This window comes from Sinohyriopsis cumingii, unplaced genomic scaffold, assembly GCF_028554795.1.
Source record: "Sinohyriopsis cumingii isolate HCF-2022 unplaced genomic scaffold, ASM2855479v2 utg002822l, whole genome shotgun sequence".
Taxonomy (NCBI): domain Eukaryota; kingdom Metazoa; phylum Mollusca; class Bivalvia; order Unionida; family Unionidae; genus Sinohyriopsis; species Sinohyriopsis cumingii.
Genome location: NW_028316313.1, coordinates 179,353 through 192,596, shown reverse-complemented (window position 1 = coordinate 192,596; position 13,244 = coordinate 179,353). Strand labels below are relative to the sequence as shown.

Here is a 13,244-nt window from a genome sequence, read left to right as displayed (position 1 = left end):
AGCTTCACACAATTTTCATTTATTGCAGATAAACATCAGTACACATGTTTTGGTAAACAAAATCATGGCATAGCGCTTAACAAGAGTATACTCAACAATCGTTGTGGCAGAAATAATAGATGTGCAACCAGCACCATTTTCGCTTAGTACTTGCTGACAAACCCATGTCATCATACCATAATCATCGTATATCCAAGGTGTGTAGTGGTAAGATTTGTACTAGTCGTCATGACAACCATACTGGATTCACCTATGGTACCATTTTCAGCTAAGGTAAATCAATTATCATAAGAAGTCTTTTGGTGAAATCAAAATCTTCCACATAGTAATTTCCATTCGGTAAGAGTAGCAATAACAAGTTCTTGTATTGGCTGTTGTGTCCGCCATATTAGACGTCATGTCTGCATCATTTTAATTTAAGACCAACCGGATGTCATGAGAACTCTTATGGTAAAAACCCCAAATCAATATGACGTTATGTTTATGTAGATTTCTGATGATAAGATTTGTAAGATGGTTGCCATAGTGGATGCCATATCAACAGCATTTTAATTTTGGACTAGCCACAAACCATCAAAACTTGTGCAAGCCACATACTGATTCAATCATTCTTTCAGAAGCAGTGGCTATAAAAAGATTTTCAAGATGACCAATGTGACGGTCACATTGAACGTCAGTGCAGCACTATTTCCATTCAGGATGAGTCAGACACGAAAAGAAGGCCGTTACGAAAACAATATGTTGACAGAACGATCCATTCCTGAGGAGTAACGATAACAATATTTTCAGCTGGCTAAAGTGATGATTATAATTAATATTAGATCGGCGGCAAAATAGGACATCACAAAGGTACCGTTTTCTTTTAAGACCAACTTGTAATTGGTTAGAGGAAAGCCTGTGCTGATATCACTATCAATTCAGAATAAGTAACAGTAACACAATTTTCAAGATGGTTGTCTTGTCGGCTGTGCTGCTGGTCAGATATGCACGGTCGTGATTCCGGACTAAATGTATATCGTAAGAGATCTTTGAAAGATGGATCCCAAGATTATCCGGTAGGCATCTATGGTAAAAATATGTTTTTTATTTAGGACCATCTTGGCCATGTGACCAATGTGTGTACGTTTCAGAGCAATCATCCAAATAGCTTAAGAGGAAGCAGTTGTGACATCAAAGTTGTGCTGACGAATGGATAGTCATACGACGGATGACGGACAACAGACCAACCTATATGCTCTTCTGGTTTATAACAAGTATAGTTAAACAATTAGGTCAGTGACGAAGCCCAACGACACACTAAATCAGTACAAACACCACAACCAACAACTGCAGTAGCACCCAGAAACTGAAGAAAACACCATTTGGAACTAGCAATAATAACCACCTAAATTTGTTTGAAATAAATTTTCATAACTCATATATTTGTGAATTAGTTCTATGTGTCTGTAAACAATTATAATAATAATGTAAACATATTTTTTAAATTGTGAAACATCCGGTTGTAAACATTCTGTGTAGAGAACTAGAAATAATAAATAGTACAAAGCGTAATATCACATTAAAAATGGCAGTTGAAGTATATACACGGAACTAAGTGGAACTAAATCTAGTACGTACACTACCAACCTTTGGAATTAAAAGTATCTGTTGAAAATGTCATAAATTTAACCTCTAACCGGATTAATATATTGAAGTAAACTTAGAAAATATTTAATTTAATTTGAGGTTTGGCTATACAACACTATCAAAAGAATTTACATTTAACTTAGGATGGATCATTATAGAAATCAATTTAATTCATGTTGCATGTGGTCTGTATTAGTTGCATTTTATTCTGAAAAAAAGTGATACAAAATGCACAATAAAATACAAACTTCATATTGTCATTTTTAAGCTGAAAAACGTAAATACCGATATATCAATTAGGGTTTCTTCACGGGAAAATGTTCTATATCCCTACAAATCTTCAAGGGAAAAGAAATAATATTGACATGCATCTAATATCCCAAAAAAATCAATTCGCCTTAATTACTGATAGCTCAGACGTTTTATATAATTAGTGGCAGACATGTGGGCTAAACCAGTTTCAAGAAGATGTTTGCAAACTTTAATACTAATATACTTTGGAAAATCATATTACTGGTTTGTAAAGGAATTGAATCTGCATAACATCAATATGTATATTTTCCTCTCAAGGTCAATACCACAATATTAGTTAAAGCTGTATGTAAATTTACAGATGAATACAATGATTGTCAATAAAAGAATGTGCTTCTTTGATATCTAAAATGTGGCTATTTATTGTTGATCATGAACTAATTAATAAAGGAAAAGATGTGTCAAGACTCGTTGTTAAAATTAAGAATGCATACAATATGGAAGTACCGAAGAAGACTATTTACCGTAGTTTTGATGAACGACAGCAAGATAACTTCTGGATTACACACATCCGTTGATACATGCAATTAGAAATTAATGCGAATATGAACATATATACTTAAAGCAATTAATAGAGCATGCAAATAGTTTCTCATAAGATTAAACAAAGCCATACTTAAACACAAAACGCGATGAGTAGAAATATAACATTTAGATTCCAAGATTTACTTAGACCTATATGCCCAAGTTTCTGTGGTGAATACAAAGGGTGCAGTATATACTGTAAGGACGTTTTTGTGTATTTTACAAAACAAGATCAATTGCAATAACATCACTAACAAGGAAACATGGTTTGTATAGTTGATTTACTTTGTTAACTGTTACTAACACAAAGTCTTAAATTCTATTGGTTGGACGCTCAGTCAACTTTGCACTTAGCACCTGCGTTTTGTTTAGAATAGATGAATAACTCGTGTAAATCTTGTAAGTGACTCATTTTGAATACCTGGACGGAGCTAGCGCAAAACATTTTTGAAATTTAACACAAAGGTCAGGGCCTGCAAGTCGAGCCTACAATCACAAAATTCCAAGAAATCCATTGACGTTGATCCCAATGTTAAACATTTGAGTGAACATCATGAAAATTCAACTGTCATGACTAAAAATGTGTCATTGTAGGTATGAAAAAAATTTAAGCAGTGATTTAGGCAGAATAAGCAAATGAAACAATACTTGAGCCAAGCCCTTATTGATAACTTTATATGACTGTGACTTTGATAGGTTGTAGGACAAACATGCATGCTACAGAATGAGTTGTTTTAGGTTTAATAACTAAGATCAAGTGTTTAGAAATCTATTTAGGGTTTAAGAAATATAAGCAAATGTAAATGCTTTACCAAAAGTCTTAACACAAGTTCTGCCCAATTGTTACAGTCTGGAAAACAAGTGCATTACGGTAAAAGGTGCAAGTAAGCATATTGCCAAATGAATTGCCGAAACATCGAACTGATACACCTCAAGCAGAATAACGATCAATCAAGTCGTGGGTAATCGTGTATCGAGATTGATATCAATGATTTTGTGAAATGCTATACAAATAATTTAAAGTATAATTATTCGTTCAAAATTGATTCCTGCAATTGATGCAAAACGCTGGAAAACAAACATTGTTATGCTTATAAAGCTGCATGTTAAAATCTGATTTTTTTATACATCATTGCTATGTTATATAAGATAAGCAGGTTGTGATATTACTACATGTAAATGATGCTGGAAGTTAAATGTATCACGGCCTTTACAATATAAATACGCATGCCAAATTTAGATCTAATATAATGTTGGCAGACCAAGATCTAGGACAATAATTCCTATAAATGATGAGAAAATTCCAACAGTCCATATTACGATGACCTGCAAAAATAAACAAGAAGGTATGTGTAGACAGATGGAAATGTAATGAAAGATGCTCAATCCATATTCATGTTAGCGCATATAAAATCTAGGAGTAGTTGATAAAATAGCAGTAATTCAACCTGCCGTTCCCGTAGCGTCGCATCAATACTTGAACTGAGCTGATCAGCTTTTTCCTGAAAGCGTGCCAAGAGCAGGATCAGAGGAGGAAATACCATACATGGCAGTAGCTGAAATTGGAATTATTATTAGATGTATCCCTAAATAATTAACTGCTTGCAATACATACATGCCCTTATGCAACTACCACAGCACCGTTACAATCATAGGCAAGATTTTGTTATCAGACCTATTTAGAAATACTGTATGGATTTATGTTGCATGCATATTAAAACAAAAAGGAATAAGAACATAGCCAACAATTTAACTCTGACTGCCAGATGACTTTGATCTTGTAAAATGATTACGACAATGACATTCGATTTAAGTTATAAAACCCAATTGCACCCAATAGAGACAGAAAATTGCGGTCCAAAATGTTTACAAAGTTAGAAAAAACTTAACTAGTCATACAAATACTATATGGCCATCAAAATATGCAAGCAACTGTGAATAGCAAATTACTTTGTTGTCCTCTAGTGGGTTTTTTGTTCACTTTTGCGTTCAGTTTTCTTCAAACTGTCAAGCTTGAACATATTCAGAAAATGTGTGTGTTGACAAAGATATATAATCAGAATATCTACATGTTCTTAAGCATATACCTACCAAATTACATTTTCCTACTTACTTAGTCGAACACATTAAAACGATTTTGCAAAGATTTGAATTACTGGTGCCATGTCTTGACAAGATAAGCAGGTTACCTACATGAAGATACAGTTATGCTAATGAGACTCTTATTTTGAAGCACATACCATTAGACCGTATCCAGCGGTCAAAGTCTCCCTTCAGCAAGCAGAGGAGTGGATCAACTTTAACTAAAGACAATCAAGATTTTGAAATGAACTTGACTTTGTACAAAATCTAATTGAGGAAAGGCATACATCCAGAAGAATGGGATACACTGTCAGTTTATATAGTTCATGCTCAATAGTTATCGCTCACACTGCTTGAAATTTAAAGACCGAAATTTAAACAATATTGCTGAGTACACTGCTGGTACGAATATGATAGGTTAGGTAAAACAAAGTACAACAGTAACAGTAATCACAAAACCTTGACTTTCAAAAACATGAACTGGACTATAGTACATATAACATTGACCAGCTAAATAAACATCAGTATACTCAAGTTCATCAAGGGGCCCCGAGTGGCCTAGTGGTCTTCGTTACGGATCACTGCCATCTCACCTCTGTCTGCGGCGGTTCGAATCTAAGATTCAGCCAATGTGGATACGTGAGAAAGCTTGCCAGTAGCTTCTCGTGGGTCGGTGATTCTTTCCGGGGTTTTCCCGGGCTCTTCCTCCACCATTAATACTGGCCGCCATGTATAGAGCCTATCGTGTGCTGAAAAATGGCGTTAAATCCCACAACAACAACAAGTTCATCAAACGCAGGTTCTAGTTATGCATTAATATGTGCTTGTAAAATATGTGCCTATAATGAGGACCAAAAGAGTTCCCAATACTGATACAAAGATTTTAATGTTTTTTGATAGCATCATGTTATCTGCTTATTTATAATTACATCAAATGATTGATTGATTAATTATTATTTTCACGGCGCACCAGCAAGGTCAGGCTATTTAGCGCCATAAAAATGGTTATATGCATGGTCATTGAAAAATGACAAAAGGTTTTATATCGACCAGCGATATCAAAACCAAATAGTTGAAAGTAAAACGTTAAGATGGTTAATGGCAATATATAAAGCTTCCCGATCAACAGGGAATGTAATTGGTGTATGTTAATAAAGACATATGAAGAGTTGTTGAAAATAAGAGAAGGAAAAATAACTACATAAAAATGCTCAAGGTGATGGCAAACAAGTTATAACTTAGAGTAATGTTCACTGCTTTCAAGAATTCTTTAATACAATTGATGTTTATTGTATGAAACAGTTCCTTCCTGTCATGCACATTATAATACTGATCACGCTGAGGTTGCAGGTCAATACACTCTATCATAAAGTGCTTAACAATGGTTCATTGCAATAAACGTACTCCGGTGGATCTTTGCCTTTTAGTATGTCTGAGTGGTTTATATGCGTATGACCAATTCGAATTCTTGCAATGACTACCTCCTCTCTACGGATGGTTTTGTATGAAGGAGTTCATTCTCCTGGGGTTAGCTTGATTTCTTGAAGTTTATGATTCACTGCTTCATTCCATGATGCATGCCACTTCTGACAAAAAGACTCGTTGATGATAGGTTTAAAATCAGTATAAGGTATTTTAAAGTCAGATGGTTCTTGAGTTACCTTTAATACCAACTAGGTAATCAGCAGTATACGATATTGTGAGAGTTACTCAGTTCAGTATTTTTGACGAGAATTTCGGTTAATAATGGGTTCTCGAGTTTTCTATTACGTAGTGACTGAAATACAGATAGGGGATCGGAGAAGATGACACTGTTTAACATACGTTTGTTTTTGATATATTGCTGAGCAAGAACTATTGATCTGATTTCAAAAGAAAAGATTGATATGCCATTTGGTAAGTGAACTTGTGTTGTGTTGTCGACTAACAAAGGCTGCAGCAGCGGTTTCCTCATCCTTTTGATCCGTTGGTATAACTTCTTCTGTGGATTTTAAATTCGTGAGGAGTTCCAGATAAGAGTTGTGGAAGATGGAAGGGTTTGTCTCGGATTGTTTTCGATCGTGTAGCGTTAAAAGTATTTTTGGTTGTTTAAGTAACCAGGGAGGTGTTTTGGAGATGGACTTTTTCTGAATTTTGGAAAGATCAATTTTGGTACTCTCAAGGCTGGATGATATTCTAATGACAAAGGAGGTATGGAGCTTGATTTATTTTCGTACAATGTTTTGTATTTGTGTTGAAAACAGCAGAAAAATGCAGGATTCAGAGAGTTTGTTCTTATTTTGAGAGTATACTGTGCGGAAAGCATTTCTCTACGATGTGATAAAGGTGATTAGTTCGCTTCATCGAGGAAGCTTTCACACCGGAATGTCTTAAATTCTCCAAGAGCTAGTGTTATTCTTTGACGATGAATTGGTCAAACATTTTCAAATATGACTTCCTAGCTGAACCATAAACAACGCAACCATAGTCCAGTTTGGAGCAAATAAACGTTCTATATAAGTGAGGATGACCTTTCTATCAGCACCCCAGTCAGTGTGCGCTACTACTTGAATACGTGGAGAGATTTCAAGCATTTAGCTTCAAGTTCTTTAGGTCTGGAATAAAGTCAATTTTCTGTCGAAGATAAGACCTAAAACTTTGTTTCCTCAACAGCTCGATGAGGTGTTTCGTCCAGCGTGAGTTTAGGTTCAGCATGATGTCTTCGTAACTGACAGAAATGCATAAATACCGTTCTGGATTTCGAGCATTGAAAATCGATAGTACTGGTCTAATTTTGAATCTTCTTGATATTTTGTTGTAGTTGTCTTTCAATTGTATGCATGTGCTATGATTGATAACATCTTAGAAAGTCATAAAGTTATAACGAGCCATCCACACCAGGAGCCAAACACTTGGTGATGATATTGATTTTGATGTTGAAAAGCGTCAAAGATCGAATACTACCCTGGTGCACACCCATTTCTTGCTCGTGCATTTCTGAGAGGGTAGAGCCCACTCGTTCCAAGAATTGTCTGTTTGAGAGAACATTTAATATTAAAGAGGGCAGACAGCCTTTTACACCCAGATCGTGCAGGTCATTTAGTATCCAGTACTTTCTTCTCGTGTCATAGGTATTTTCTAAATCAAAGAAAACCGCTACTAAATGTTCCTTCTTGATAAATGCGGTGCAAATAACTGTTTCCAGTCTAACCAGATGGTAATCGGTGCTCGGGCTAAAACGAAAGCCACTTTTAAAAGGAGATATTAAGTTGTTGGTTTCCTAGTATCATACAAGCCGAGAATTGATCATTCCTTCCATTGTTTTGCACACACAACGTGTCAGTGCGATGGGTCGATAGTTGGTAGGATCTGCCTTATCTTTACCTGGTTTGGGAAATGATGTTACCGTTGCTTCTTTTCAAATCTTCGATACATTACCAGTAATCCATTAATCATTAAACATTTTTAAAAGAGATGTCAATGATGATTCTGGAAAGTGTTTCAAAAACTGGTAATGTATTTCGTCAGGCCCAGCGGATGTATCATTGACCTTGTCTAAAGCCTCCATAAGCTCTAATAGTGAGAACACTTGGTTATAACTTTCTGAGTTGTTGGATGTGAATTTTAAACGTGACTTTTTTATTTGAGTTTTTTATCTTCGTAAGGCTTCTGAATAATTAAATGATCAGGAAGTTTTAGAAAACTGTTAGCAAGAATATTTGCTATGTCACGTTTTGAACTAAAATGTTTGTTATTCAGCTTCATATGTCGGAGAGAATTGTGTTTTCTCTTTCCATTTATTTTGCGGATAGTGTCCCCAGCTTTCTTAATAGAGGAACGAGAGTTTAAAGAAAAAGCATAGTTCTTCCATGGTGCTCGTTTACTTTCTTTGATTGTACGGCTGGCTTTCGCCTGAAGAATACGGTGTTTACTTATATCTTCGGGCGTCATATGATTGATAACTTTTTCAGTCCTTCTCGGCTTTGTCTAATGACTTCCTTACATTCCTTAGTGACCCAAGGTTTTGGGGTTCCTTTACAGTTCGGTGAGGACTTGGGAATGGATTCTTCTGCAATCTCTATTAAAACAGATGTAACGTTGAAGACTGTATCCTCAGTCAGCATAGTTTTACAGAGTGGTTCAGACTTATCCCAGTCGGCCTTCTTAATATTCCATTATAAAATTGCGTCATCAATAGCAGAGTTGATCTTTTCAAGGTAGATTGGAAAATGATCACTGCTGTCAAAGCCATCAGTGACCTTCCCATTCATAATCTAAAAGCAGCGAAGGAGAACAAATTGTCAGATCTATACAAGTGTATGTAACCCTTCATGGGTGTACATATGTAGGTGATTTCGTGTTGTATAGATACAAATCGTTTCTAGAAAATACTGTCTTCTACCTTTTGGCCTCCGTCACTTATGTGATTTGATCCCCAAAAAATGTTATGGGTATTAAAATCTCTGGGTAAATAAAAACAGCGTGGGAAGTTGTTGAACAAGACTGTCTAATTCATTTGGTACTAGGTCGGTGTTTGATGGTATGTAAATAGAACAAAGGTAATCACTCGATTTAGAGTGACGCTTACAGCAATAGCTTGCACACTCAACAAGAAGGCGACCCGATTTCAACTTTTTGACACTTTTTGGTGTGCCAATCCACCCTTTGATTGTCTTTTCGACCACAAACGTTGATAGTGCAGCTGGCGGTTTTGAGGTATCGTTAGTTTGTACAATGATGAAGCGGGGAAATGACTGCACATTACATGGTTAGTCATCCGAGTCTGATACAAGTTGTGTACGTTTGTTTTAACTTCTTTTTTCCATGTTGGATTGTTTGAAATTCAGCACCTGTGTTTCCACCGACCATTGTGGCCAACAAAGGGACACTTTTCACGTGCCATGGATACACAGATGCTATACTCAGTAGATACAATTACGTATGATTGACCCGTAAAGCCATCGCCTTCTTGGGTCGGTAAAATTACCTCCTGATTGATCCGTTAAGCCACCGCCTTCTATGAAGTCTTCAAAGACTTGGGCAAGAGAAAGCTAAAGAGATAGACTGTAGGTGCAACGGTGGTATCAAGAGAGATACAAGGAGAACGATAAAGAAGGTGAGCAAGCAAGTAAAGACTTCCTAGGGCTCGGCGTGATCAGCCGATTTGTCGAGACCGGGCCCATCCCTATCACCCGTCTAGAAGAAGTGGAGGCTAAACTAGTGTATTGCCTTTGTTCAACTACCAGGATCCTTTCCTCCCCTCCCCCCCCCCCGACACAGGACGCAACCCACGGCAAACAGGTTGCCTTTGCTTAGTCGCCTCTAACGACACGTAGTGAGGCACGTCGGGCCAATTCTACCGGGGAGTGGACGTGGTCACGATAAAATGGGCATCGTGTACTGTTTATGATCCCTGCAAGTATGCTCCATAAAAAATTTCATGAAGAGAGAGAGGCACCGATCTAATTATATCGTTGATTATGTTCTGATATTGAAATTAATGTGTTAATTCGGTTGACTAGAAACCTTTCCTAGTTGTAAATGACAATACTGTAATAGACATGATGTTACATCAAGATTGAGATATATTAGCATAATTATAATTCTTCATAGACTGTACTAATACTACATTTTGCGCAATGAATCAGTTCTTTCACTACTGCGTTATCATAAATTTTCATACAAAGGTCTGAAAGTAGGTGATAGTGCACTCCTTCGGTGTTGTCCTACGATATGTTCCTCAGCCGGTAATAAACCAAGTTGTACGATTCATTCTATTCATATTAAAGTTTACCCGTTGGCCTGCAGCGAACAAGAGAGAGACACATGAAAACACAAAAATAGCAATCATCTTTGCTGGTGGAATAGCTTATAATTGCTTTTGGGTATCCTGCTGATCTAGCAGTTTTGCATCACAGCCAATATGGTCATTACTAAATACTAAGAAAATAACAACAATGCCTTTGTGCCAGCTGACCTGCTCAGGCAGGTAACGTTATATATGATAACACGTGCTAAGGCCGCGCTGATGTTTTCCCAAATTAACTTCTAAATAAAAGTACAAATATATGGAACATAAACGTATACTCCACGTCTTAGTATAGGTAAATGACCTACTTCTGATGAGAAGGGCCGCCGAATATAGCATTTCTGTTCTGCTCAGACTCCACACGATATCAAAAAAAAAAATAATCCAAGTCTACCAAACAAGTGCTACTATATATATATAGTGATTTATTTTCTAATTGACCTTATATCATATAATAGTTATATCATCGTCCTAATTGGCATATTCTGTAATATAAAAATTTTAATTAAGGGACTTGTCAAAATATATAAACTATATCTATCCAGAAAATCATTTGCATTGTCATTTATGAGTCAGTTCACTAATTTTGCTAATAAACTCAGACATTTAGATACCTTGTCTTATCAATTCATAACTTCACCTTCATATCACACTGAAACACCTTGATTTCTTCTGAACCAAAAATTGTCCTTATTTTTTTCTGAACCAGAACTGTTCTCTTTATGAGCCAGAACTATCCTTATTTTTACGAGCCATTTGTTTTTGAGTCAGAACTGTCCGTACTTTTTCTGAGCCAGAACTGTCCTTATTGTTTCTGAATCAGAACTGTTCTATTTCTGACCCAAAACTCTCCTGATTTTTCATCGATCCATTATTTGTCACCTTTTTCTGAGCCAGAACTGTCCTTATTTTTTTGGACCCAGAACTCTAGTTTCCTGAGCCAATACACATATGTCTATGCATCTTTTAAGACGTGAATATAAGAACTGTAATTAAACAATTGTGAAAGCGTTTTCAATGTGAGCTGTGTTGCCTCTAACTTGAAACAATCACATTAGCTAAGCATTTGTCTGCAGAGACGAAAGTAAGATCTAAACTTCCTACCGATCTTGTGCTTGTGTTCATGTGTCTTTAGATTTAATGTATGAAAGCAGAGATAATAAAGGTGGATATACTTATATTTTATCAAGATCTTCATAATTATTTGCATGGTATGTCAATAAGTGCAATCGCATTTGATAAGGTCTCTAAAATGAAGAGTTACTTCTTCTAAATCCTAAATATTACCAAAAGGAAAACAAGCATTTTTCATGTCACGTGATATTCAGTAATTGTGAAATGATATGAGGCACTTTATGGAAACAATTAAGTTATAAAGATATGCATGCAACCTTCAGTACAAGACACCCCTCTAAAGTGGGCCGAATCAGATAGGTTAGCTTTATTGTCAAATAAATTCAATAAAGGTGTATAAGTGCTTAGATGATGTTCTATTTTCAATACAAACAACATTCTTTTCTGATCCTGCGGTACCCAGGACATAGCAGAAAAGTCACTATACTTGTAACTTAAGGCAAGCAGAGCTAAACGTATGCATTAATTCATTTGGCTAAATCTTATGCAGTGATGAATTTTACTTACTTTGCTTATGCTATTCTCCTGCTTCAATCCTCCCATCCAGATTTCGTCGAAGACATCATAGCATGCTTGTAGGGAAACGAATTCATTGTTACGTGCATTCACGGCAATCTCGATGCATGTTGCATTACCCCACTGCTTCATCTTGCAAATCATCAGATGCTGTGTTTTTTTTGGATCAGTTTCATAACACTTTTTCGCAACTTTTATGGCTAATGCCATAAACTCACTGTAAACACATGTAAAAATAATAAACAGAAACAGATAAACTGTGTCATATGCCCATCCAGGCAATGTCTTCGAACGCATAACGTGATGAAATCTGAATGTGCCCATTAGGATAGAGCTGTAGAGTTGAGGAAACGTTACCATGCTTCTTGACCTTGTGGCAAAGGATAATAGAATCAAAGATCAGAAAAGACAATAGGGAAAACTTCTTCATACTTTAAAAAAACGAACACTGTGTTCGACTTTAGGTCTTACATTATGCAACAGTAATAAGTGAAATAAACAGATGTACATACAATCAACAAGGAATTTATTTGCCTACAGTACAATGCAAAGTGAGTATTCAAACGACACATACATTATAGTGAATTAAGGTCTAAATTATTTTTAATGCCGTATCACACGTCCAAAAAGTATAGACAAATATAGAATGTTTCGAAAGAATTCCAATAAAACTGAATGTTCCGATATAACACAATGCTGTATTCCAGTATGTCCTTGAATGAGATCACACTAATCCCAAAGTAGGCGTGAAAGTTAATTAAGACTTTATTACTATCAATTAATGTTCTAAATAAATAATTTCTCTCAAATTATATCTCACATAAGAATCCAAAACAAGAATGATGATTTTTTTGTGTTTATCAAATCCGTATTAATGAATACTTTCACTTGACCTATGGCGTAATAGAATGAGAAAATTTTCAAAAGCAAGTTAACTGTAGACATGATAAACCTTGAACTCCTGCCACGTAAACATGTTGTTTACAATTAACTATCATGGAAAGATTAGCTAACATGTTGTTTATAATTAACTAACTGTTTTCCATGTGATGTAAAAGGTTGCAATGAATCTTACGTGCTATTGTCATCAATTCCTTCTAGTAATTCTCGATCATCAATTTGACTTTCCATGGCAGAAAATAAAGCATGTGCAGCTAGGGCAGCAGCGATTTTATCCTGTAAAATGCATACTGATATTATAAATAGTCCAGATGACTTTCTTTATACTACAACCTTTCATACTTGAAACAAATTAACTTGA

The 13,244-nt window shown here is 35.8% G+C and overlaps 1 protein-coding gene across 1 annotated transcript in view; it reads right to left on the bottom strand.

The window, feature by feature from the left end:
• LOC149770034 (transient receptor potential cation channel subfamily M member-like 2) overlaps positions 1-13,244 on the bottom strand; it is a gene marked incomplete at its 3' end in the record, with an annotated part of 72,620 nt that overhangs the window by 21,019 nt on the left and 38,357 nt on the right. The window contains exons 6-9 of the mRNA XM_089949499.1: positions 13,059-13,159; positions 11,975-12,200; positions 3,912-4,019; positions 2,403-2,434 (exon numbers count right to left, since the gene is read on the bottom strand). Of these exons, the coding sequence (XP_089805625.1) occupies positions 2,403-2,434; positions 3,912-4,019; positions 11,975-12,200; positions 13,059-13,159 (467 nt within the window). The remainder of the gene's footprint in view (positions 1-2,402; positions 2,435-3,911; positions 4,020-11,974; positions 12,201-13,058; positions 13,160-13,244) is intronic.